Source organism: Onychostoma macrolepis, chromosome 13 (genome assembly GCF_012432095.1).
Source record: "Onychostoma macrolepis isolate SWU-2019 chromosome 13, ASM1243209v1, whole genome shotgun sequence".
NCBI classification, from domain to species: Eukaryota; Metazoa; Chordata; class Actinopteri; order Cypriniformes; family Cyprinidae; genus Onychostoma; species Onychostoma macrolepis.
The window spans coordinates 22,917,932-22,945,771 of NC_081167.1; the positions used below are offsets into that span (position 1 = coordinate 22,917,932).

The 27,840-nt window shown below is 38.5% G+C and overlaps 3 protein-coding genes across 12 annotated transcripts in view; all 3 read right to left on the reverse strand.

Annotated features, from left to right (window-relative positions):
- Positions 1–7,862, reverse strand: part of slc8a3 (solute carrier family 8 member 3) — a 46,327-nt gene extending 38,465 nt beyond the window's left edge. For 3 of the 4 annotated variants that reach the window (XM_058796634.1, XM_058796633.1, XM_058796631.1), the window contains exon 1: positions 4,068–4,738. The gene's annotated coding sequence lies outside the window, so the exon portion shown is untranslated. Of the gene's footprint in view, positions 1–4,067; positions 4,739–7,641 lie in introns of those variants that run through there. The other variant, XM_058796632.1, reaches the window with a different exon arrangement.
- A 10,472-nt stretch (positions 7,863–18,334) lies between these two features.
- On the reverse strand, positions 18,335–21,386 carry LOC131552030 (cytochrome c oxidase assembly protein COX16 homolog, mitochondrial). Its single transcript, XM_058795396.1, has 4 exons — positions 21,176–21,386; positions 20,341–20,418; positions 20,129–20,197; positions 18,335–18,820 (listed from the first exon to the last, which is right to left on the reverse strand). Exons 1-4 carry the CDS (start codon positions 21,236–21,238, stop codon positions 18,707–18,709), a joined length of 324 nt encoding a protein of 107 aa, XP_058651379.1. The 5' UTR covers positions 21,239–21,386; the 3' UTR covers positions 18,335–18,706.
- Positions 21,387–22,535: 1,149 nt separating this feature from the next.
- Positions 22,536–27,840, reverse strand: part of actn1 (actinin, alpha 1) — a 34,673-nt gene continuing 29,368 nt past the window's right edge. For all 7 annotated transcript variants that reach the window (XM_058795374.1, XM_058795379.1, XM_058795373.1 and 4 more), the window contains 2 exons: positions 23,592–23,750; positions 22,536–23,505 (listed from right to left, as the gene is read on the reverse strand). In XM_058795374.1, coding sequence (XP_058651357.1) covers positions 23,347–23,505; positions 23,592–23,750 — 318 coding nt within the window. In that variant the 3' untranslated portion in view covers positions 22,536–23,346. The remainder of the gene's footprint in view (positions 23,506–23,591; positions 23,751–27,840) is intronic.

Here is a 27,840-nt window from a genome sequence, read left to right on the forward strand (position 1 = left end):
AGATTTTCAAAACACACAAAGGTGAAACCTAAAAATCACAATTTGCTCCGATGCTTGCATTCACTGAAGAAAAAAAAAAAGGTGTAGAAACAATTTTCACTTAGAAACTGTTAGCGAACTTAACAAAAAATTACACAGAAATGGCAAATAACATATTGATTTAAACATGAAATTTTGAAGTAAACATAGTAGTGTTTAAACATGTACAACAATAATTAACTAAACATTATAGTTAATGTTAATTACACATAACTAAAAAGCACTAATTTAACAAAATCCCTTGATTGTTAAAGCTAATAATGAGGAAAATAAACTGATAATCCCCAGGTCATGGTATTGTATTGTGAATTAGGAGTGTGTAGCTGCTCAGGGGACTGGAAGGAAAGATCTCTCTGCTAAACACCCACACAGAAGACCTCAGGAGATCTTCAGCGCTGGTCAAATGCACTCATATGTGTAAGAGTGCTTTTGGAGGGTCAAATTGGGATTACACTGTGTAATAAAACCACAATTTGATTCTCCAAGTCTCGAGGTGCAGGTCTCCTGTGTGTGTGTGTGTGTGTGTGTGTGTGTGTGCGTGTTGATGCACTCTTGGAGGTAAGCAACCACACTTCAGAACATGAAAAAGATCTTATACATTATTCCAAATACACCCATGAGATGGCAGAGTGCTGACAGAGACGACAACACACACGCATACCATCTCTTTCACTCTCTCAGCATCAGAGTCAATGCCAGCATGAAAAAGTAATGCACTAAAAATACAGTAGAAGAGACGACACACACTTTCACACAGCATTGCTTGGAAAGCCCATAAAGAGATAGGTTGGAGAGCAAGTAACTGTTCCATGCTTACAATTACACATTTCTCCTTTTATCCTCCTCCCACTCTTGGTCTGTTTTTCTCACTCTTTTTATGTCGGAAACAAATTCATTGGTTCGAAATAATCTGATTATTGAAATTTAAAGACTATCTGCATACTATTTCTGTTGGTGGATTGGAGAAAAATTGTATGACTGACTTTCATCTGTGAAAGGAGAAAAAGACATTCTGAAGAATACTGTAGTCCAAACAACATGAGACCAGTGTTATTTTATTATTATTTATATATAATTATATGTATTGAATTAGCTTTTATTTTTCTGTTCCAATCTTAAAGGGATAGTTCACTCAAAAATGAAAATTCTGTCATTAATTACTCACCCTCATGTCGTTCCAAACCTGTAAGACCTTCGTTCTTCTTCAGAGCACAAATGAAAATATTTTTATGAAATCTGAGAGCTTTCTGACCCTCCATAAACAGCAACATAACTGAAATGTTCCCAGGTCCAGAAACGTAATAAGGACATTGGTAAAACAGTCCGTGTGACATTAGAGGTTCAACCGCAATTTTACAAAGTTGCGAGGATACAGTACTTTCAAGGTACAAATTTACATTTAAGCAGTTCATGCTTTTCCTGGGAATCAAACCCATGACCTTGCTGTTGCTAGCGCCATACTCTGCTGTTTATAAATATAATTTGTAATTTTATTTGATTTCAGATTTATTTCAATTAATTTAAACAATGTCAATGTATGGTTTAAAAAAATAAAAATAAAAAGTCTTCTTTGAGTTCCGCAGAAAAAAAAAAAGAATCTTACAGGTTTGTAACAACATGAGGATGAGTAAATGATGCCAGAATGATCATTTATGGGTAAACGATCCCTTTAACTACTTTTAACTACGAGTACCTTATGGCTACTTCTCCAACACTGGTTCAATGAAATGAAACTCAATGAAATCAACAGGTTAAACTATGAGCCGCTGGCAATGTCTTGATCCAATCACACAGATGGTGGGTTTGAATCTCATTCATACCAAGATCAGGTCAGACCTCTCAAGAAACATGACTGGCAGCGTTTCAGGATGGTGAGCCAATCGTGGGTAACCTCCTTTCCACTGCTGTTCCCATGGCAATGAGATGCCTGTGGGCTGCAGGCTAATACGATCGTGTGGATCTCAGCATGCGTTAAAGTACCTCGTTGGCACCTGTAATCAATGGGCAAACAGCAAATAGCTGCCTCGATGCTTTTTGAAGCACACACGTTCTCCATAACTGGGACTTACTAGCAAATGGGCAACACACTAGGCGTAAATCGTGGGAAAAAAGTATATTTGGGAACTTCCGTCTTCACTCCTCCGCTCTCTGCTTCTCGTATATCACACCTCAGCCTGCGTCGCAGAACCCTCAGCAAATCCGTTCATACGCAACTGTTGACAACTGCGGCTGAGAGGCATCTTAGTGTTCTCACTTCAGACAATGAATAGACTACAAATATTCACACAAAAGGCCTATGAACAACTCAGGCTAATTAACATACTAATGAGGCCTTTAAGCTAACGAATTTTGTGTGCTCATTAGAGAAAAAATTGGAGGCAGTCAGTCATGTCTGCGAGTTTGTATACAAATTTAGGTATTTTTGTCATACACACTCGAAAGCCAAATAGCACACAAATGCACAACAGCAAGTTTGCCACCGGCAGCATATCTGTTTCCCAAAGTTCAGTCTTTCACTGGCCTGGTGAGGAAAGAAGAAGTGCTACACGTCTCTCAGGGTAACAGGAGACAGAGCGAATTAGAGACACCCACAAACACGAGCCTCCCCCCACCCTATTTTAAGAAATCCACAGTTGGGGCGACACCTGATAGGGATATAAACAGAGTGTAGGAGAGTGTGGCAGGTGGCAGCTGTCCTGAATTAATCACATATCTCAGCAAATTCTCTTTACCTGTTCGGACCCCCAAAAGAACACGAGGAACTCACATCAGATGACTAACTCTACAATCACATATGCACATATTACAAATCCCCACTGCCTCAAGTGTGAGTTTACCATCATGTTTGACAGAAATACAGCAAGAGGGACCTAAAAACTGGTGGACCAAATTTGAAGTGTAGGATGCTGGGATTCTGTGAAAGGCTCGGGAGGGTATTACGTCCAGAAACGTACATAGAAACGCGCACATCCTCCGTTTAAAAGGCAAATGACTGAACAAACAGATCATAAATGGTTTCACGCCCGCCTCGAGCGACACTTCTCATAAATGTTCCACAGGGATGGAAGTAGTAAGGCATTTAATTGCTGTTTTTATGAGCGATTTCTAATAAAAAAAATAATTAAAAAAATAAATAAAAAAGGGAAATACGAATTATTCACAATTACTTCAAACAGCAGTCAAAAGATGAACATAATGAAATTAATAACTTGGGACTCAGTAAGTCACTCACTCCAACGGCTCCGAGTGATTGATACACGTTTTTGATTCCCAAAAAGAACCGGCTCATAAGAGTCACTCGTTTGGGAATCGAGCTAGATTGGCCGCGCTGCAGGGTTTGGATTCACTAAGAAGAACCGGCTCAAAAGAGTAAATCGTTCGGAATCGGTCTACATTGGCCGCGCAGCATGTTGATGATTCACTCAAAAAGAACCGGCTCAGAGGAGTCATTTGTTCGGGAATAGAACTAAACTGATCACTAGATTCGGTAGCGGTGTTGCCGCTGAATAGTAGTGCAGGAAACACACAGTCAAGAGTATTTTAGTACGGTGATCTGTCCGCATTCGCGGATGAAGCTACGCTCGGAAACCGCTGACCGAAACGTCAGGAAAACATTCGTTTAAAAAACGAAACCGGTTTTCGGTTCTCTGCCCAAATGATCCATACGAGTCTCTAAATCACTATTAACTAAATCCACATATTTTATCTTAAAAATAAAATAATCGAGATCATTATGGTGCTTTCTGTAATCACTACGATGACGAATTCAGCACTGCCAATGATTATTTTACGTTTGAGTGGCATTATGGTGGAAATGATCCTGTGACGCAAATTTGGAGACATTCTCTCTCCACAGCAATTCCACATCGCGCTGATCACATCCACTCCGAAGAGCGTCTGCCGTTTACCGAGGCAAATTCGCAACATTCCAACTATCCCTAAATAAAGCCGGTGGCGCCTCTAACTGCACTAATTATCGCTGACTAACCAATAGCGACGCGCAAACGCATTGAACGGAAGGTACGTACCTGTGATTTGAGCAAATGAGGAATGCTTTCCTCCTAAATGATTTTCTGCAACGGCAAATATTCCAGCCAGATCGGTTTCCTCTCCGTTAAACGTGCAGCTGGCTGCTCCTCGGTGGCAGAAATACCCCAGGGCCGCTTTCGCCCTCCTCACTCGTGCGCACACGCACACACGGACCGACTCCTGTGCCTGCCCAGTTCCGGCAGATCGATGGAACCGGCGAAGTGATGCCTCTTTCCCTCGCGCGGCTCTGATGGATGCGCCGGTCACCGGGGCTGTCAGCGCGCGCTCAGATCGAAGCGCCGTTGAAAAATGGAACCTTGGAATCCATGTGATCGGTTCTTCCGCGAGCCCCGAGCAACAGCGGCGAACGAACGCTCGCGCCCCCTCCTCTCTCTCTCTCTCTCTCTCTCTCTCTCTCTCTCTCTCTCTCTCTCTCTCTCTCGCTCCGTCTCACGTTATAGCGCAGGAAACAAGTTGGTGTTCTCACAACTGAGCGGGCCTCGTATCATTTCATGAGCAAGCATCCCGAGTCAGCACCGGTGCAACCGCTGCATCTACAACCTTCCATCCGTCAGCATCTGTGCATTTCATCAGCAGGCATCACTAACCCGCTTGCTTAATTACGGCTTCATTTGATCATGCAGTTGAGAGACTGAGCGACTTGTTCTGCTCGTTTTTCCGTGCATCACGAGAGGGAGAATTTTAAGATGGCAAATATTGAGAATTAAAGTCACCTCTCCCCCCTCCCCCCACCTTCAATCTCCGCCTCCCTTCTCCAGATTTCGCCTTGGAAACACACCCTCCGCCGAACACACGCGGACACACGCGTCTACGTCATCGCATCAGCTGGGACCGAGAAGATGCACCATAATTCATGTGCATGTAATATCACATCGGCGCGTGCCTTGAAACAACGTTTAAAATACCACGCAAGACCATATGTGGAATAATTGCGTGGAGCAAGAGGTCAAAAATATCTCATTTGGTCTATAGAGGAGCATTCAGTCTCTAATGCTGCCTAACGTTGTCCTTTACATCTGTGCACCTCAAATTATACTCCATAAAATGTGTAATTTTATCATTTTAGATAGTGTGATCTAATTTAATATCACATTCTCTACTACTTGTAGGCTGATACATCAGCCAGCCTGAATAATCAAACATTATTGGGCCATTTTGAGATTGTCTGTGCCAGATTGGATGAATAACGGAACTGGCCATCCTTGAATAGAGTTTGATCCAAAATCATTTATATTCAGCAATTTTGTGTACATCTTATTTGATCTCATTAAAAATACAGTTTGAACAAAAATGTACATTCTGTCATCACTTACTCACCCTCATGTCTTTCCAAACCTGTATTATTTTATTTCTCCTGTGGAGGAACATTTGTGACCAAACAACATTGGGATGAGTAAATTATGACAAAATGTACATTTTTGGGTTACCTATCCTATTGCATTTCTATAGCTTTCATTTAGCCTGCTCTAATTATCAGTGTCAATACCCTTATATATTGTGAACTATTTTTCTGTGTATAATATTCAAAAGAAAAAAAAAAAGTTTTCATAACCAAACCCTCTTATTTTTCAAACCTTTTCTTCCAAACCACCTGTCAAAGAGAGAAAAATCAAATCTTGCCTGACCTTTTTTCTCATTGACTATCCTATTTTATCCTACCTTGAAATGCAATGCCTCACATTATGTAACTATTTGTTCCTGTGACTAGTGCAGTGCGAAGGACAACTGAAATACATATACTGATAAAAAAGTATACACTGAAAGTTGCACTGTAGGTTGCTTTGAATAAAAGCATCTGCTGATAGCATACAACTTACTCTAAGTGTATAACATTTACAGACATAAGTAACAGACGTTTTTGAATTTATGTTCAATTTTGTTGACATACAGGGCTGTACAGGGTTAACAAATGATCTCAGATCAGCTGTTTACAAGTGAAAATCTATGAAGCCTTTTACTGACAATCAGATCAAAAACATATCAGTCACCTAATCTGTGTTCCTGCAGATATCATTAATGCTGATATTATCAGGCCTACTTCCAGCCAAGGAAAGTGTGTGTGGATGTGTGTGTGTGTGTAAGAGAGAGAAAGACTGTGCCCAGGGTAATCAGCTCACTGTACCAGCCTCTTCTAATTATGGCTGCCCTTCACATGACCAAATCATTTATCACACATATAACAAAGCTAAAACAAATTACCACAGACGCACACACACACACACACACACACACGCAATGACCTGTTAACACACACACCAGCTGTTCTGTTGAGGAGGACTGTGGATATTTAGAGTGAAGGACAAATCAGCTGAGGAGTAAATCAATGAATGAATCAATCGTTGCCGAGCTGATACTCAAACATCTCTCTGGTGTTTGGTAATAAAACCTTAAAATTTTTTGCCACGCGTTCCCAGTTGCTTCCAAATCTCTGGATCTTTGATGCTCAATTGACTGCCTAATGTGAGTCTTATAATAATTTAAATGAATGCGAGCACTACACAGACACAAACATTAACCAACTAACAAACCAGGGATTTGAATAAACCACTAATCTTAAATATTTAACAATGGCACGTAACTCGGTTTCTAAAGCCTCATTCACACTGACACCAGTTAAATCAGTGCTGCTGGATGCTAGTGGCCATTTTTACTCCGTATTCAACCAATTCAGATCACAAGGTTGCGCAACATTCTCGTCATTTTACAAAAAAAATACATTTTAAATAATGTTATTATAAATAAACTTTTTATTCAAAAGAAAATCTTGAAAAATGTATCACAGTTACCACAAAAATATTAAGTAGTTTCAACATTGATAATATTAAGATACGTTTCTTGAGCATCAAATCAGTATATGTTTATGATTTCTGAAGGATCATGCGACACTGAAGACCGGAGTAGGTGACTGCTGAAATTCAGTTTTGTCATCACAGGAATAAATTATATTTTATTCCTGTTATTTTACATTGTAATAATATTTCACTACTGTTTTCATTACGGTTTTGATGAAATAAATGCAGCCTTGATGAATATAAGGTACATTTGTTAAACAGTGTCCTTGTTACAGTGTAATAATATATCTAAGTACTGGTTAGGGTTAGGATGAGGGTTTGGTTTAGGGTTAGTCACATATAATTATGCATAATCTATTGTTATTACTATAGTAAGTACATGTAACATGTAATAAGGACACGGTACAATAAAATGTTAGTGATACTTCTTTTTTAAAAACATTAATAAATCGTATGGACCACCAATGTTTGTAAAGGTGGTGTATGAACTAAATACAAATCTCTATCTATCTATCTATCTATCTATCTATCTATCTATCTATCTATCTATCTATCAGGCCTTTTTAGACATTTTTCAAAATGTTCAAACAAGTCTTTGTCAAGCCAACATTCAAAGTCCTTGCTTTTCAAGGTAAAATGACAGATATCCCTTCTGTCAGCTTTTCCAGAGCTTAAACTGTGTGTGTACCCTCTCTCCTCTGACTCCTCAAAACACTCTAGCATTGTGGTGGTGAGTTTTGCACAAGCAAACGCTACTCACATTTTCATCAACGGGCAGACTCTGGCGGACACTGTGCCCACAGCAGTCACGGAGAGGCTGATGCAGCGAGAGCCAGAGAACAGAAGATATAGACCTCAGCTGTCTGCCTCCTCCTGCAGTGAGACAGGCGTGTGGCAGGCAAAAGGTCTGTCAGCTGACTCAGCACGTCTGTCCACCCTCAGTCGTCTTACCTACTGGGGACAACACCTATAGTAGCCAGCTCTAATGCACGCTGATGGGAAATTAACACACAGACACACACAGTAAATGAAGGGACATTCATCTCTTCTGTCAGCTTTAACAGAGGTCAAACTGTGTGTGTATCCTCACCCTCTCCTCTGACTACTCAAAACCACAGCTGCTCCAAAGCCAAAGCTGTCTAGAACATCCCACACATGCACAAACACACACATAGGTTTCCATGTTTAATGTGGACATTCCATACACATAATGATTTTTATACTGCATGAACTGTATTCCCTCACCTTAACCCTACCCCTCACAGAATATTAGCGGCATTTTTAAATGTTCAAAAAACTTTGTCCCCACAATATCAAAATTTACTAGTATTACTGTCCTTGTGGGAACATCTGGTCTCCATAACGTAGGCAATACCAGGTACACACACACACACACACACACACACACTACAGGCATGCAGCAAGGCTTAAAGCTTCCAGATAAATAAGTTCAGTCAATACATTTGCATTGAGGAATGAAAATAGTTAACATGAGACATTTTTCACAACCCATAACTTTCATAATGTGCTATCATCATTTAAGAAAACTGATACTAAACTAAAATACATTTTATGACACCAAAATGACCGAAAATTAATTTGTTTTTGAAACATGGTAAAACTTGAAACCTGGACAAACCACCTGCATTAAATTGTAATGCAATTACACTAGAATGTAAGAAATTAACAAACATTAAACATTTTTTGCCTGTTTGCACATTATCTTTAGCAGGTCTAACATTTAAAATAAAAACGAAAACAAATTGAAGCTAGAAAATTCTGAAAAATAAAAATCTGAAAAAGAGTCATGTGAGAACAAATGAAAACTAAACTCAAATTGAAAAGACAAATTTGAAATAAAATTGAAATAAAAACATTACCATTCAAAAATTAATACTTTTATTGAGTAAGAATGCATTAAATTGCTGTTCTTCTGAACCTTCTATTCATCAATGAATTCTGGGGGGAAATGCACTGTGGTTTCCACATAACTATAAGCTACTGAACTGTTTTCAACACTGACAATAAGAAATGTTGCTTGAACAGCAAATCAGCATATTTAAATGACTTGTGAAAGATCATGTGACACTGAAGACTGGAGTAATGAATGCTGAAAATTCAGGTTTGCCATCACAGTAATAACATTTTAAAAATACATGAAAATAGAAAAATCTTATATAAAATTGTAATAATATGTGTATTTGTGATGTAACATCACCACAATATTGTATATCTGTGTAGTGATGCCACAGAGTAAAGGGATGGAGTAAGTCTGTGCTCTGTGCGTAGATGCCCAGCTGGCAGTATATTTGTGTGTGCAAACATGATTGGCAGAGCTGAAACGTGTGTGTGCGTGCTGAAGTATGAATGAATCTGAGGTTGTGTGTCTACGAGATAATGCATTCGTGTGTGTGCTGTGCTGTAGTTCTGCCAGAGGGTGTGTATGTGTGTGTGTTTTCTGCCTGAACAGTCCTTCTGCTGCAGAGCATCAGGATATTTATAGAACACAGAATTATGACAAAGAAAAACAATAAGCTATGCATATACAGCATCACATGCATGAAAAGGATTATCAGTCAGTAACGGTGCAGTGCGAATATAATTTTGTTGGATATAATGGTTTGTGTGGTGTGTGAGATACTGATGTTATCCGCTTCAGCAAAGAGGTATGTGTGTCACGCTAATTATACAGTACAAGCTCTAAAAGATCATTACAATACTAGGAGATCATGTGGGTGTTTGTTCTAGGAGGGGAAAAAGGGGTTTTCCTCTAAACGTTGCCAATTTCACAGCAAGGCCCCTTGTGTAACCTTCACACGCACACACACCTTTCTATCTTCTCTGCCATGTGATTTGCTAGCTCAGGAAGTATGCAGTAAATATTGAATTTGATTTCTTCTTTTCTTAGTGCTGCGATTAATAATTGATGCCGTTTTCTTGCAGTTTGTGATGAAAAATTGAAGCACACGTGTGAGGGAGTCTCAAGCCACAGTCTGAGAACACGACTACACACTTACAAATAAGAAATGCTTAAATACACACACACAACACGTGTGACATACAGTACAGGCCTATATACTGTATGTATGCAAGTACATATGCCACATTTAGGCATGTTTACTTGCAGAAGGCAGTTTTTGCTTGCGAGACAGCACATTGTAGATATTCTTCAAACATTGTCTTTAGGGTTTGTTCTAAACGCCAAATCCTATTAAACTTCTGAATGAACCGCCTAATATACAGACATCATTCAAACTTGATTTTACTTTCTACAAATCTTCTATCAAAGTAAATCAATGTGGGATTTTTTTAAAACTTCAATCTTAAATTTTAAACTACAGATAGCAGAAATAACTGCCATTACTTCAGTGTCACATGATCTTTCAAAAATCATTTTAATATGCGGACTTCCTACTCAAGAAACATTTATTATTATTTTTAATGTTGAAAACATTATGGACAACAGTGATGCATTTGTTCAGGATTCTTTGATGAATAGTTCAAAAGAACCACATTTATTTGAAATATAAATCTTTTGTAATAATAAAAAGTCTTTATTGTCACTTTTGATCAATTTAATGCATCCTTGCTGAAAAAAAGTATTAATGTCTTACTGATTAAAATCTTACTGACCCTAAACATACATACAGCTTCAAAGAATGCATAAACCTAGTTTATATTAATGTTAATTCAGTACATTTTATTATAATCTATTAGAACAGGAACCTTAGGCCCTATTAGAGAAGAAGAGAGCACTTACGTCTCTTCTGTGATGAGGCTCTGCAGGTGAGATCTGATGGATTTGAGCCAAACATACTGAGTCATATTTACAGTCGAGTCTCACAGCATCTTCCACAAGTCTTCTTTGTGCATTGCAATAGCTGCTGGATTGGCTTCCTGTGGGAATTGATTCATTTTCAGATTTCAGATTCTTGGGCAGCACCATCTCTCAGGACCTGAAGTAGGACATTCACATTCGCCAGCTGAGGAAGTTCAACCTGCCACAAGAGCTGCTGAAACAGTTCTACTCCGCCATCATTGAATCCGTCCTTTGCATTTCAATAACTGTCTGGTTTTGCTTAGCTACCAAATCTGACCTCAGAAGACTACAGAGGATAGTCCGGACTGCTGAGAGAATCATTGGTACAACCCACCACACTCTCCAGGTACTGTACTTATCCAGAGTGAAAAAAGGGCTGGCAAAATCACTCTGGACCCCTCACATCCAGAACACTCCTTCTTTGAGCTGTTGCCGTCTGGTCGACGCTACAGAGCTCTGAGCACCAGAACAGCCAGGCACAGGAACAGTTTCTTCCCTCATGCAATCCATCTCATGAACACTTGAACACTTAACAATAAAAACGAACCAATGGGTCGGCAGCGGAGCTGCACGAGGCTATGGCGACGAAGCCCACCAGAGCCCGCCAGAATGGGCAGAGCCATCTGGCTATATAAGCGGCCATTTCGCAATAGGATCCTCAGGTTATTTCGTCTGAAGCGACGACTGAGTCGTGCAGCTACCTAGCACGGCAAAGTACACAGTACTCGTTCCGTATCTCAGGGAACCGAGGTTACGACAGTAACCGAGTATGTTCCCTGTCGATACTCCACTTGTACTGCGTCTTGATAAAGACGCATATGGGAACTCAATTCAATCACACTGTGCTATGGTAGAGGAACGACTGCATAATATACCTCCTTAAGCATGGAGAATCACAATAGTATACTCCAAGGCTAAAACGGGTTAAACTCATAGAGGTTACGCCCAGCCTGGGTGATCGTTCCATATGATTCTTGCATATTTGGTACTCCCAGGACCGAAGTTATGCAAGCAACCAACCAGAGAGCTTGAGCGCGTTGTGGTCAAGGGTTCTCCGTCAGAATTGTTCCCATAATGTAGTATATGTGTGCCCATTTAAGCAGAGAGGACCCTAGCCTGTAAGGCCGGTACGTCCAGGTTATAAAACCTAGCAAATGTGGATGCAAGGCCCAGCCGGCCACCGCACAAATCTCTGTAATAGACACACTGCCAGACCACGCCCACGATGAGGCGATGCCTCTGGTGGAATGGGCTTGTACTCCAATGGGGCATTGTAGGCCCAAGGAAGAGTACCCCAGCGTAACGGCATCCATTATCCACTTAGAGAGTCTCTGCTTCGTGACCAGATGCCCTTTGGCGCAGTTACCGAAGCTAACAAAGAGCTGTACCGTCCGTCTAAAAGAGGCGGAATGCTCAAAGTAAACCTTGGAGTCGTTGGGCTCGAATTCCAGGCAGGCAGGGCTAATGGAGAGCGCCTGTAGGTCTCCTACTCGCTTAACTGACGCTAGTGCTAGAAGCAGAGCATTCTTTAGCGACAGTGACCGAAGGTTCGTAGACTGTAGCGGCTCAAAGGGACACAATGTGGCAGTGGGCAAATCCCATGCAGGGACGGTGAGGAGCCGAGGCGGATTCAGCCTCTTGGCTCCCCTCAGAAAGCGGACAACCCTTTCCTGCCCACTGATTGGCCTGCTATAGGGGCATGGAAGGCTTCTATAGCTGCTACGAACACCTTGAGTGTGGACGGGGAACATCCTTTATCCAGCAGCTCCTGCAGGAAGGACAGAACCACCGATAACTCAGAGGTAAACAGATTTTCACCGCGGTCTAGGCACCAGGTGGAGAAAACAGACCACTTAAGGGCATAGAGGAGTCTTGTAGACAGGGCTCTAGCCTCAGAAATGGTGTTTAACACTCGCTCTGGGAGGCTAGTAGGCTCCCGCTGAGTGGCCAAAGGTGAAGAGCCCACAGCTTGGGCTGAGAGTGCCATATTGTCCCGTTCGCTTGAGAGAGGAGATCCCGTCTCAGGGGCACGGGCCAGGGGGCTGCTATAAGCAGCTAAGTCAGCTCTGACAACCAAGGTTGGTTTTCCCAAAGAGGGGCCACCAAGACAACCTTGTGTCCTTGTTCCCTGATTCGCCTGACGACCTGTGGAATCAGGGCGATCGGGGGGAATGCATAAAGGAGGAGGTTGGGCCAGTCGTGGGCCAACACGTCCCTGACCTTCAAATAATATGTTGGGCAGTGAGAGCTGTCTTTGGAGGCGAAGAGATCTACTTCAGCCTTGCCAAAGATCTTCCAAATCATCTGAACCGTCTGCAGATGGAGCATCCACTCCTCTGAGGGGACATTGCTCCGAGATAACATATCCGCTCCCTGGTTCAATTTGCCCAGTAAATGTGTTGCTCTCAGCGAGCGCAGGTTGAGCTGAGCCCACTTCAGAAGGCACTCTACTAGAATGAAGAGGCACTTCGAGGAGAGACCTCCTTGGTGATTTATATAGGACACCACGGACATGTTGTCCGAGCGGATCAGCACATGGCATCCTATTAGGTCTGGCAGGAAGAACTGGCAGGCTCGACATACTGCTAGCACTTCCAAGCAGTTGATGTGGAAGCCTTTCTCCGCTTTTGACCAATGGCCGAAAGTCGGTTTGCCTTCGCACAGCGCCCCCCAACCTGTGTTGGAGGCATCTGTCATGACAACCTTTCTGCTGCAAACCATTCCCATGGCTACGCCCTTCTCTATCCAGCGAGGGTTCTTCCAGGGGGCTAAGGCTGTTACACAGACCTGGCTCACCCTGATATGTAGGCGCCCATGAAGCCATGCATGGGGTGGAACCCGTGGTTTCAACCAGCGTTGAAGGGGCCATATGCGAAACAGGCCCAGCTGTAGCACTGGCGATGCAGCGGCCATGAAGCCCAGCATCCTCTGAAACGCTTTGATAGGGCGAGCGGTGCCGCTCTTGAAGGAGGTCACAAGTTTCTGTATGGCCAGAGCGCATTCTGGTGCGACCACTGCTCTCATCTGAGCAGAGTCTAGAACTGTTCCCAGGAATGATACCCAGGAACTTTTTGTGTGTTTGTGTGTGTGTGTGTGCAAAGAAACAATCTGTCACAGCGCGCAAGTACCACATTGAAATATCTTTCGTGCTAACTCGCAATTTAAATGGCTTAAAACAGTTTAATGTTTAAACTGACAAGGCTTAAAACACGCGAGAATAATAAAGCAGTACTTGCCCAATCATTCAGAGGTGATTAGTTAAAACACTGCATTCTCCTAACAGCAGATACATTTGCAGGTTTTACATACAAATACCGGTGATCGAGCTAGTGTAATGCAAATGTCTGAAAGGTCTGACATAAGCTGCCACATGAACGATACTGTATGAAGCGTTTGTTTACATCACGTTGCGCCTCACACTATGAAAATGATGTTTGGGAACAATGATCACAACTTTGTGAAATAGGCCTAGATAATGTGATATAGATATTAATGTTGACTACTCATCCAAATTATGGTGAAAACCAAAATACTGACGTGTTAAAATAACATTTATGTGTTCAAAAAAATAAAGAAATGCCTATATTATTTAACAGGCCAACGGAGTGAACTAACCCTGTGACGTCACACGGGTGGTACTGCAAGATGGCGGCGCCCTTGCTCTAAAAAAAGCTATAACAAAACATAACTTTTTCTTTAAAATGGTTTCATTAATCATGTTTGTTATATATTTTTTAATTAAAGTGGAAATCACTTTACTAAATATTGCAAACTTGACTGGCTGCTTCACTTTTTTTTTTTTTTTTTTAACGCTGCGTCATACGCAAGACATCAAAGATGTGTTTACGCAGTAACAGTGGAAAAGTAGCTCAGTGGAATGGGAAAACACATTCTGTGTGAACGCCCCCTAAAGTGGAGTTTACTGTTCTAGCCAGATCACATTAGCAACCACAAAACAATATGTAAAACCACTCTGAACACCTTAGCATTAGGCAAAATCCCTCAGAATTAATAGAGATTTACACTGTATATGTGTCTATGTGAGAAGCTTTACAATGCCTAAGCCATTTCTAAAACACTTAAAGATTTAGTCTGCAAAACTAATCTTAGAAGCATGACACACACACACACACACATTTGTTTTTGTGAAAAGTGGGGACTCTCCATAGGCGTAATGGTTTTTATACTGTACAAACTGTATGTGCTATTGCCCTACACCAACCCTACACCTAAACCTACCCCTTACAGGAGACTTTGTGCTATTTCAGATTTTCAATACACTCCATTCTGTGTGATTTATAAGCGTTTTGAAAAGTGGGGACATGGGGTAAATTCCTAAAAAAAGTCACTGTCTCCTTGTAATACCTGTCATACCCTTGTCATTATACAAATTTATGTCCTCATTTGTTACAAAAACACACACAGACACACACACACACACACACACACACACACACACAAACCCACTAGGCAACATCATACATTTAAATATTTGCAGGCCCATTTTGTTCCTCTGCGGCAGTGAAAGTGGAATGAATGAGACTAAAATGTTCATCTCTGCAATGACGAATAAAAAATAAAGATGTTTACTAACATCAGTAAGGCTCTAACTCTGTAGTGGAGGTCTGACTGTAGTTCAAGAGGTCTAATTTAAATGCAAGTGCCACCCTTAGTGGAGAGTCAGATAAATTGGTCAGTGTTTCAGGGAGAAGTAGCTTCCTCACACTGCAGTAAAGGAGGCCTGTCCACATAAATCTGTTAGTGGGTTGTTAATCTAATGGTTAAGGATCTGGGTGGAAGAGGTTATGGGTTCAAGTCCCCACTACTTGTCAAGCTGAGGTGACTGAGTTGTTGAGATCACAGTTCAGGCTCAGCTCTGTCATGTCAAGGCATTTTACTCTTTGCTAACGTTTAGTATTTTTTATTATACATTCAAGAAATTAATATTTTTATTTATGCATTAAATTGATCAAAAGTGTCAGTAAAGACATTGATTTCTAATAAATGTTGCTCTTTTGAACTTTATATTCATCAAAATTCTAGAAAAATTATAACACTGATAAGAAATTCCATCCATATAGGGAAAATATATATAACTTCAAAAAGTAAGAAATATACAATTAAGTGAGAATGTAAGCTAACCACATCTTGAATTACCTTATTCAAGAACCAAATAATCGCAAACAATTGGTTACTATGCAAAATACAGAACAAATGTCTCATTTTATTACATAAATGAATATACTAATTAATGATAGGCTAATAACAAATTAGTGATAAATGAATAATAAATTAAACGCATTTAACCAGCATCAAATGAATGTCCTGTAGAGAATTCACTGTAATAAAAGCACTTCTCTGCTACAGCAACACTTGTCACGACAAATTAATTAGTCTGTTTTTGTACTCCTCACCTGACCAGCCAAAACATCTCAAAAGTTTATTGAAACACTGTTTTGACTCAAACTGGACACATGAGTGGCTTTAATGCCCCCTGAGGATATCTAGACTCCTGAAGTCAGATTTGTTGACGTGTTCCCTTCGGCCCTTGAGGATCATTCCCACTTGAGCAATTAAAGTGACGAAGCACATGATATGACAGTGCTGGAATTTCCAGCAGGAGAGTGACGAGGGGGAAGAGGGAAAGTCAGCAGGGGCTTGTTAAAATGTGCCTCCGAACAAAGCTTCACATCACACAGATGAGTCAGTGCTGGCGTTAACATTAGTCTGAGAGCAGCAGCCCGTGCCCGGATCCTGTTTGGAAATACACATGCATTCCAGGTCTGAATCAAGACCGTGTGCGTCTCCACAGCTGGACGTAAGATAAACCAAAGATTAGACCTTTTAAAATCACACAAGCATAGGTGTAGCATTGATCAAAGCAGCAGGAGGTGATATCCTTGCTCTGTAGCATCTCACTGATGCATTTACGGATGATGATGTGCAGGTTGCATAGTACTGTAAATAAAACCACAATCACAAAGACACAGTCAAGACAAGTTAAAGCTAGGATTATCACAATAAATTATATATATATATATATATATATATATATATAGATAAAAAATTCAACTCAACACTAAGAATGGCCGGATGGCCTGGGACCAGTGAGAGAGATTTCTTTTGGGGCTGGCTGAGAGAACAGCAGTTGACAGTCACTGGTCCTTTTGGGCTAGTTCTGCAATAGCATCAAAAATCTTGCATTCATTGATCTTGTACATCCAGTTTTATGCCTTGCAAACTTAACCATTTGGTTTTCTGATATGTATTTTACATTGTTGTAGAAAATTCTGCTGAATTGTCACCAAGATAATGCTAAAAGTGACTTGATAGTCTTACTAAAAATGTCAGTAAAATGTGTTGAAAACTACAAACTGCATAATGTTGTGTAGCATCCAGCTTATTGCTTTTTTTTTTTTTTTTTAGAAAGTATACCATTTGTAAAAATTACAATCAAATTTACATCAAATTAATTAAGCGTAAAAATGCATTGCTAAAAATAGCATTGATTATTCTAAAATTGGGGGTCCTTGGTATTGAACCCTGTAAAATATCTCTTAATGTCTAAAGCTACAATAGATATGAATATTAGCATAGACACTGTTAAAATTGAAAGAGTCATATCTGTACCACTTGTAGCACCAAACCGAAATGTAAAAATAAGCAAGTTTGCAAACCTGTTTTCTTGCAAATTAATGCGCAAAGAAACTGGAAACGTCAAGAGGTAAATGGGCCATGGCTGAGACATGGAGATTCATTCATACAAATACATGGGAATCACATTCACAACAGGCTTTTATGGACTAAGAATATAGCAGCAATTTACAAGAAGGCCCAATCACATGTTCATGGTTCTCTGATGTTGGTTAATGGGGCACATGGCATGCAAGTAATAGTTTTAAACTGAAAACTGAGGACATAAATTCATTACTGTTTTAAATTACAATTGCCCTGTAAAATAATAAAATGATAATTTAAGGCCTAATAATGCTTAAAGTTACAATGGTAATATTTATGTCTTAAATTCTTCACTGTCAAACGTTCAAATCTTTCCACCGAAATGTTGGTCATTGTGCAAATGTGTAAATAAAGAGACAGTACCACACATTGAGTTCCCAAGATGCACATTAAACTCACTGCACATACAGAGATGGAGTTTGTGAGAAGCAGCATTTTATGAATTGAGGTGCTGAAAACACAGTGCACAAGAGACTATATACTTAAATAAATTTCAGCCTTTAATTTCATAATCACACTAAGCTATAATCGCAGTTTCAGATTTATTTTGATTAATTATGCATCCACATTTATTTATATTTTGCATTCAATTAAATTATTAGCTTTTCACTCACACAAGATCCCAGAGAGACTCTACTAGAGACCAAAAGCCTAAATAAGTTCATAAAGAAAGCAAAACCTGGATTTCCGGAGGTTGTTGCAGAAAAGACAATAATGTCCAAACTGCTGATCATCATATTCTACACACTCCATGACATGCTTGCTGGAATGAGATGTACAGTGAGCAGTAGGCTGATCCAGCACAGGTGTACAGAAGTTCATTCATGCCTACTGCCTTAAGACTGTACCATTCACCCACCATGTGCACAGGCACCATTGGTTCTGTACGCACCACTGAAAGAACAAGGGGTTTTATTGACTAAAATTCAGTACTGGGCTCGTGTTACGCATTACTGTGAATGTGAACTGACATGGAACAATGGTTACAACGTTCCTGATGCCATAAAAATATAGGAGCACCAAAGTGGACAGAGAGCCTGCTACACACATAGCCAGCCACACAAGTGCACAAGGACGTACATTTCCAAAAGAGACAACAAAGTGGCATTCCATATGCCAGACAGTAGAGTCCTAATAGGTAGTTTCCGATCTAGATATAATGTGATAGTGCTGATTTATTATACAGTGGCAACCATGGTACACTGCACTGGTTTTATGAGTGTCTTACATCTTTGAGCCAGCAGGGGTAGTTTAAGGTTTTAGAGTTCTATGTGCCTTTACTGAGTTGAGCTCGCTGCTGCTCCTGGTACTCCTTCGAATCCTCCCAGGGACGCGGGCCACGAATGTTCTTCCATCCATCCAAGTCCGCATCCTTTAATTTCTGAAAGAACAAAAGAGATTATGCTATATTAAATTACCTTTTTTCAAAGCCACAAATCAAACGCACAAACAGAAATTATCAGGTCTCAAAAGCTACAAAGATATTCATAGCAAATGTATTAAACGTTAATCAAGTTGTTGCTAATTTGATAAATGGCCTGGACGCTATGGTACATAAACTAAAGTTCAAAAATGTTGTTGAAAAAAGTATCTTATGCTCACCAAAGCTGCATTGTGAATTGCATCATGTTGCGAAATATTATTACAATTTAAAATAACACTTTTCTATCTGAATATGTTTTAAAACTTAATTTATTCCTGTGATGGCAAAGCTGAATTTTCAGTAGCCATTACTCCAGTCTTCAGTGTCACGTGATCCTTCAGAAATCATTCTAATATGCTGCTCAGGAAACATTTCTTATTATTATGAACACTGAAAACAGTTGTGCTGCTAAATGTGTGTGTGGAAACCATGCTAGCTTTTTCAGGATGAATACAAGTTCAAAAGAACAGCAAAAATCTTTTGTAACATTATAAATGTCTTTGCTGTCACTTTCGATTAACCTTACAGAACACTAAACTAAGTACACTAGTTACCAAAGATGAGTCAGCTACAGTGGGGTGTTTGTTTGTTTTATGATTCATGGTGGGTCAATGTAAGATCTAAAATAAAATAATTAGGATGACACATGACCCGAGTTAATATTTATCATCTAATGAGCAGCTGAGAGATGTCTAAATTTTCCTGGTTCCACTTGAGGGCGCTATTCTACAACCGTCTGGAAGCAGAAGGTCAGATTTAATAGCATTGTAACTTCTTATAATGGCTGCAAGGCTAAAAATAAAGTTTTTAAAGTCAAGGAGAATCACCATTGCAGCATAATGACAGCCTCAACCACCCACAGCCTGAAATGGAGATGCTAAATGAACCAAGTGCCATTGCACTAAGTCAAGACTAAACAGCTAACTAGACACTTTCCATCCAAAATAACTTACAGCATGCTAATTGCCGGGTCAGTCAGTCTCCTTGGAAAAACCTAGTGTTATGTGTCCTGCTTGACAAAGTGCATGACAAAATTGCGATTACAGTTCCTGAGTCACTCTGTGTCAGGTCCAAACCTGCACCGATTGAATTTAACAAGCCAGATGCTTAACCATTAAGACTACCACAACCTCACTAGCAAGTAAACATAACTTCCTATCCGCAGCAAAACAGCAGATGGCTCTATAAAACATTATAGCACTATAAAACATTAGTGCACACGCACACACACAGATTCTCCATCTATTCATCTCGTTCTCTCATTACCTCAAACTCATCCTGAAGGATGGCCAACTGTTTTTTAGTGCTCACCCGGGCTTCCAGTGCAGGGTCCAGCTAAAACAAACATGCAAAAGACAAATTATAACAAGGAGGAAACTATTATAATGTTTTATTGAACAGCATAAATCAGTTCTGGCTGAAGTTCTGTCAGTGTCACTTGGCCTGTACATGAAAAGATTATATGACGTTTTACATACCTTCCTTTTTATCTTCTGTGCATCATATCTAATCTGAGTGAATTCTCTCAATCCAAACGACCCTCCCACAATCAGCAGCTTCAGACAAACATTAAATATGAGCACTAAAATTATTGATTTTACAATAGCAGAATGTTGACAACAGTGTTTAAGATATATTGCCACTAAACGAGTGTGATACCATCAATATGAAAAAAAAAAAACTGAATTATCTAAGAACATATTCCCCCGGTTTCACAGACAAGGCTTAAGCCTAAACCTAGTCCTAGACTAAAGTCTGAGCTGTTTAAACTGAAAGAAACTTGCACTTATTGATCTTAAAATATATCAATGCCTTTGTTTTGTCTCAAGATGCACACCAGTAATGTTTTTTTCTAAGGCACGTTTATAAAAATTACTTAAATCTCCTAATTGAATTATGGCCTAATCCTGGTTTAGTCTAAGCCCTGTCTGTGAAACCAGGCAATTCTCTCGTCACAACTGTATTTATTTTTAATTGTTTTAGGCATCAATAACTAGATTTACATAATGTTTACATATCACCTCGTAAAAATGAGCAAGGCGAAATACACTGATAAAACGTACGAAAACCTTAATTAAACATTAGTTATATTGGACAAAAAATGTATCACACTCAATTCAAAATTTTCGTTTAAACAACAGATTTATTATTACAGTAAATTACAATAAACATTACTATTATTTAAACCATGATTTCGGTATAGTTATTAGTACTAAGGCTCGCTTATGTTACACATCTTTTTAAATCGTAACTAGAAACACTTGACGCTGATTAATAACAGCTCATCCTGCATACAAATATTAAAGCGCTCACCAGCATCGGGATCCCATATTTAACTGTCCTGTTCTTTTGCAGTTTACGAACTTGATTCCACATGTTTAGTTAAGGTATGTCATTCTACAATTTCACATTACTAAGAATAAAGTCAGTAGGACATAATTCAACATGACTCGACTGGGCGCCGCCATGTAAACCCGACTTCGTACAGCTTCATATTGCGTCCGTGTAGAACTAAGAAACGAGTTATTGGTTCCACTTTAAGAAATGAGGTATAAAAGCTAAATTACTGTGTGAATTACAACTAAGCACATTTTCAGGGTTAGCTTAGTTAAACTATAAATGAACACAATATATATCTTAACTTTATATTTTATAACTTATATTAGAACCTTATATTATATCTTAGAAATCATAAAGGACCTTTGTACCAGGAAAAAAAAAAAAAAAAACTCAAGAAATCAAATCTTAGTTTTTGTGGCTTTTAGTCTATATGTGACCCTGGACCACAAAACCAGTCTTAAGTGTCAATTTTTCGAAATTGAGATTTATAAATCTGAAAGCTGAATAAATAAGCTTTTCATTGATGTATGGTTTGTTAGGATCGGACAATATTTGGCCGAGATACAACTATTTGAAAATCTGGAATCTGAGGGTGCAAAAAAATCTAAATATTGAGAAAATCGCCTTTAAAGTTGTCCAAATGAAGTTCTTAGCAATGCATATTACTAAAGTTTTTATACATTTACGGTAAGAAATTTACAAAATATCTTCATGGAGCATGATCTTTACTTAATATCCTAATGATTTTTGGCATAAAAGAAAAAATTATAATTTTGACCCATACAATGTATTTTTGGCTATTGCTACAAATATACCCCAGTGACTTAAGTCCAGGGTCACATATCTGTTAGCTTTGAGACCTTCTATCTATATGCTGGTGTACTCTCTAAACTTCGACATAATTCACTTTTCCTTTGAGGAAATGCTGTCAGAATTGAAGCCGTTAAAAATAATCTTTTCCTAGTTTTCTATAGGTTCTTAGAAAATGTAATTATTTTCATGGCGTTTGTTAGTACATCAGGTCAAAAAACAAGAGCAGGCAATATGACACATCAATATCTTATCAATTTACTTTACCATCAGCTAAAAGTTCATTAAAAAAATAGGATTTCTTATACGTTCTTACACACTTGCCTGTTTCATTAGGAAATATACAGCAAATTATAATTGAAGTATTGATAGGTTGAGTAAATAAAATGAATAAATGTTCAAATTAGTTAATTTTAACATTTTAAAAATAACATCTTTCCACTTTACATTAAAATTAATTACCTTCAGTTAATATAACACATTTCTCCTTCATACAAGCAATTAAAAAACACAAACACACAAGTGTGATTGTTTCTTTATTTAAATTTTCATAATTTTTAAAGTTTTTTTTTTAATAAGGTGAAGAAAAATACCTTTTTTGTTCTGTATAATAAAATATGTTAACTTTATTCCTTTATGAAGAGGAAAAAACAAACAAAATAAGAAGTAAAAATACAGAAAACATTCCTCCTGGAAGGGAGTTTTTCAATGTTGCGCTGGGAAGCAGAAAGGGGAAGATCTGTTCATGAAGTCTGACTCATCACAAGAAAACGTCTCATCAACAAGCATTTACTGTATGTAAAAAAGCGGATCAATCGTAGCACATGGTCATGCAGTATCACATGGGTCAGAGGTCACAATGATGCTGCCTACCACATGCTTTATGTACAGTATATTTGTAACCCTTTGTTGCATATTGTACATTTACACAGAGAAAAGAGTATCAGGATTTCCTGTCCTGTTTCTTATTCTCTCCTTCAATGTGACAAACACATAATTACGAAGTAGGATTTTCTGACAAGCATGTGAAGGCTGCATCTTTGTGACACAAACCCCAAGACAGGCTTCATGAACACAGCTGGAGAAAGAACAGGAAGTTGTATATGACACACAGGAAGGGCCTGGGCTGATAGGAGGATACAAAAATGACCGAACGTCATTGGGTGGAAGCTGCTCTGATGGGCTGATCTGGGACCAGTTCTGCTTGCTCTGCTTGTTGGTGCTAGATCAGCACTGAAGAGCCACTTTTACTCTCATAGTGCGCAAGCTATGTGTGTGTACGAATACGCATATTTGTGTGTTTGTATCAGAAGGCAGGTTGGCGGGGTCACGGTTCAGAGGTCACTCTCCCCATAGAGGGCGGTGGAGAAGGACATGTAGTCAAGAGCTCCGGGGATGGTGTCAGGGCCGGAGTAAGGCGTCATGCGGGCGATGCAGTACTCGGCCTGGTCAGGAGGGAGCTCACGCCGCAGCTCATCCGCCAGGATATAGTTCTGCATGAGGAGAGAGTTATTCATTTGGTTATTCATTTAGACACTTTTAACACTGGGAAATGATTTTTTGGATGTTGTATATGTACCTTGTCTCCAGCAAGGACTTTAAAGGATGCCATGACCTGATCAGCGGTGTCCGTGTCGGCCGTCTCGCGAGACATAAAGTCAATGAAGGCCTGGAATGTGATCACTCCCAGTCTGTTAGGATCCACAATGCTCATGATACGGGCAAACTCCGCCTCTCCCTACACACAGAGAAACAGTTCTTAAAAATCACTATGAAAACAATATGAAAGATCGTTCCTCACTGGGTTAGCATAGTTGATGCTATTTTTTTTTTAATCTAATCTTATCTTTTCAAGAACTGCTTTATTTAGAGATAATGGTCTAATATACCTGTTTTTAATTCATGAAAATCAAAATGATCTGTTTCCTTACATCTTGATAAATGTAAATCTCAGCTTTTCCAGACTATATACCATGTAGGGGTGGGCGATATGGAAAAAATATAATATCATGTTTTTTTGTTTTTTTTAGAAATATTACGATTTTATCACGATTCTTTGTAATGTTGGTTTTACTACTTTGCAAGTTGTCTGAGCATTACAGCCAAACTAATTTCCCTATTATAAAGACAAAACCTTCAGGGTAGCAAAAAAATAATGACAAAGATACACATTACAACTACACATAATATACAAATAAAACAAACAGTGCTTTATTTTCAGGTACAATAGGTATATTTAGCAGGAGCATTCAATAAATTGAATGAACAAATATAAAAACAAAACACTATATAGACTGATTCCTAAAGCAACTGTATTAAAGTTTTTCAGTCAAGAGTAGTGAGTGATTTTTCTCTTTGCGTTTTGTTGTTAAAGGAATATTTCACCCAAAAATAAAAATTCTGTCATCTGTCTGTCAATTCTGTCATAGTGTTTTATTTTTATACCACCATTTACTCACTCAAAAGTTGTTTTAAACCTGAATGAGTTTCTTTCTTCTGCTGAACATAAATGCTATTTTAAAGAATGTGGAAAACCAGACAGTTGCTGATCCATAGTGACTTCCATAGTATTTTTTTTCCTACTATCAAATTGTGGACCAGCAAATGTTTGGTTACCCAAATTCTTCAAAATATCTTCTTTTGTGTTCAGCACAAGAAAGAAATTAATACAGGTTTAGGATAAAGTGACAGGGAGTAAATAATGACAGAAATGTAATTTTAGGGTGATCTATCCCTTTAATGACAGTCGGCTGCATGTTTAGTTCTGTCCCTTTAAGACCTGCACGCATCTAATATACAGGCACACATCCGTTTTTCTCTCAACTGTTTACTTTCATTTTAGACATAACCAGACACAACTGAGTCTATATGTAAACCTTTGTGTTTTGACAATATTAGCGCCAAAGATAACTTCAGTCAGGGCTGCCAACTTTTGAGTTCGACTTGGAAAATTTTGTACATTTTAAAGTTAAATTCATCTATCTGGTGCACTTTGAGAGTTCAAAATTAAGAGCTCCAATACAGGTTCAGTATGCAAACTAAACAAAGAAAAAAAGCTGGTGAATTGACTTGTTCTTGAGGTTTAAAGGGGACTCAATCCTCATGATACAGACAAAATTTCCTGGTGATCTGAGGAAATTTACCATAAATATTTTTTTACCATTTATGTTATAATTTTTTTAATACAATATATATATAAAACACCTGTCAGAAGAGTTTTGTCTGACATCTGGACATTATGTCATACTGTGTTTTTATCATATGATGTAAAATAACTGTTGCAGTGCTGCAAATCTATTAACATTTTACCACAACAAGAATAGCAATGTACAGTGAAAGAATTGCCAGATCTAGTCATTAGCTACTTTTATAAATAATTGCAACCGCATTTAAAAATATTTTGACACAAAAATTCTAATATTTCTCTATTAATCTATTAGTCTGCATTGCTTGAACATCTGTTCTGAGAAATTATATTTTTCTCCCATTCGAAAATGAATCCTTCTTTCATGAGGGATTTATATGTCACTCCCGAAACTTAGCGGGACGAAAAACAAAACTTTTATTCAAATTCTGAACAGATTATATGTAGCCTAAAAGTGCGCAAATAGCCCTTCCTTTTTAATCACTAAAAAGGAGTCACTTTCTTCAGTACAACGCAAGTTACTTTATATTCATGTGTAGGAGAAAAAAAATCTGCCGTTTAGAGGTGAGTGAATTCAGACTGACTTGAACGCAATGGCCAATCACAGGTGTTGAAATCAAGAAATCAACAGATATGTCTGTGATTGGCTACATTGCTCACGAAAACACATTGTAAATAGAATCTTTTGGTGATTTCCAGAGCACAAACACAAATACGCACTGGAGCCTTTACCAAATCTGTTTTGCCAATATCATATTACTACAGTTTTGACTGAAGGTGCTTTTGACTGCGTGAGAAAATGGATGTGTGGCGTGAGAGTTGGCAGCCCTGGTTCAGTAATCAGGCGCTGTTTGACTGGCCTTTGCGCGCACGCTTCGGGTGTATGCGGGTCTCAGAGAAAGCGCACGTCGCGAATGAAACATTTAAAAGCACACGCAAATGTACTTTTGTGATTGCAAATAAGTGCAGTGTTCCGTGAGAGTAACTCTACCGCTGAATTAACACTGATGTGAATGCATGTGATGTTGTACAGTATATGACGGAGGCGCCAGAACTGCAGCTGATAGAATGTGTGCTGTAGCACGATACTACGATATATCTTCAAAAGCAGATCGTGGAGACATTTTTATTGTCCACGATAAAAAATCGTCATATCGCACACCCCTAATACCATGTTAATTTTCTGCTTATAATGAGTGATGTTCCATGGGGATTATAACAGTTTAACTCAATTAACTTTATGAACACTTAAGAAACTTTCTCAAGTAATAACCACATTAGTGTTGTTACTGTTAACTACAACTAATGCTACAACTGTTTAAAAAATCACTTTCAGTAACTGAAATAAAGCTGAAGTAAAATAAAGTATAAATATTACATGAAAAGTTAAACTTACAAAAAATAGAAATGTTGCATTATTAAAATATATAAAACTAAAACTGAAAAAAAAATACAGCTATAAATAAAAAAATTAAAAATGGGAAACAAGCAAAATTATAAAAACGTATAGCTAAAATTAAAATATATATACCTCATTCAAAACGTTAATAAATATTATAATAGTATACAAATAATACTAAAATAACACTGAACCACATAGTTCTAACCAGACTAATCAAGAGTTCAGGAAAACTGTCCTAAACCACATAACTCTGGCTTACCAGATAATACATTGAGGCCCAGTTTCACAAACAGGGTTTAGCTTAAACCAGGACTAGGCCTTAGTTAAATTAAGATATTTAAGCAACTTTTACAAAAATGCCTTGGAAGAAAACATTAAGGTGTGCATCTTGACACAGAACAATGATACTGACCTATTTTAACATATGTCAGAGCAAGATATTTTCAGTTGAGACAGCTCAAACATGCATTTTAGTCTGGGACTAGCTTAAGCCTTGTCTGTGAAACCGGGGGTATGATTCTAACTTTCTGCTTTACCATATTATCCACATTATTTTTCAATGTGGAAGTAAGCTATTTCCTGTAAATGTGTGAGGCTTCCGATTCATTCACCGCTGTAGATGAATAACTGGAAAAATAACAAAGTGCAGTAAAGGGAAAAACTATTTGTGCAACAAACCAGTACAATTATGAATAGACAAATAAATCAAAATAATATGACTAATAACCTACACCAGTTTGCTGCATCAAGCAGCATTATGGACTGTTTTTGTGCTGTACTGCTAAAATAAGTGGAAGCGGCTGAAACAAAAGCATTGCACATTCAAGTTAAAAATGGCAGCACCTTGTTGATTATAAATCTGTTTTTCAAAAATATACCATGTAGTAGATATAAACATTTCTATTATATCTTCTGTTTATAATGAGTCATATGAGGATTATAACTTGACTATAATCCATGGACTTTTTTAATAGTTCACGCTACTTTTTCCAGAAATACTTACTAAAATAATAACCCACATAGATATAACTAACCCAACAAAATCTGTCCGAAACCAGATGATAACGCTGACTTACCAGATAAAACATGGGCGATTAAAACTGCTTTACCATATTATACCCCATGTTGATCATAAATCTCTGATTTTCCAGGTTAATCCATAGGGATTAGTAATATCAGTTTCAGATTCAGATTACATGAGCTAGCAGTACATTATCCATGGGGACTACAACTTTTAGTTTAACCTGATCACAACCCATGGAGATTTGAACTCTCTGCTTT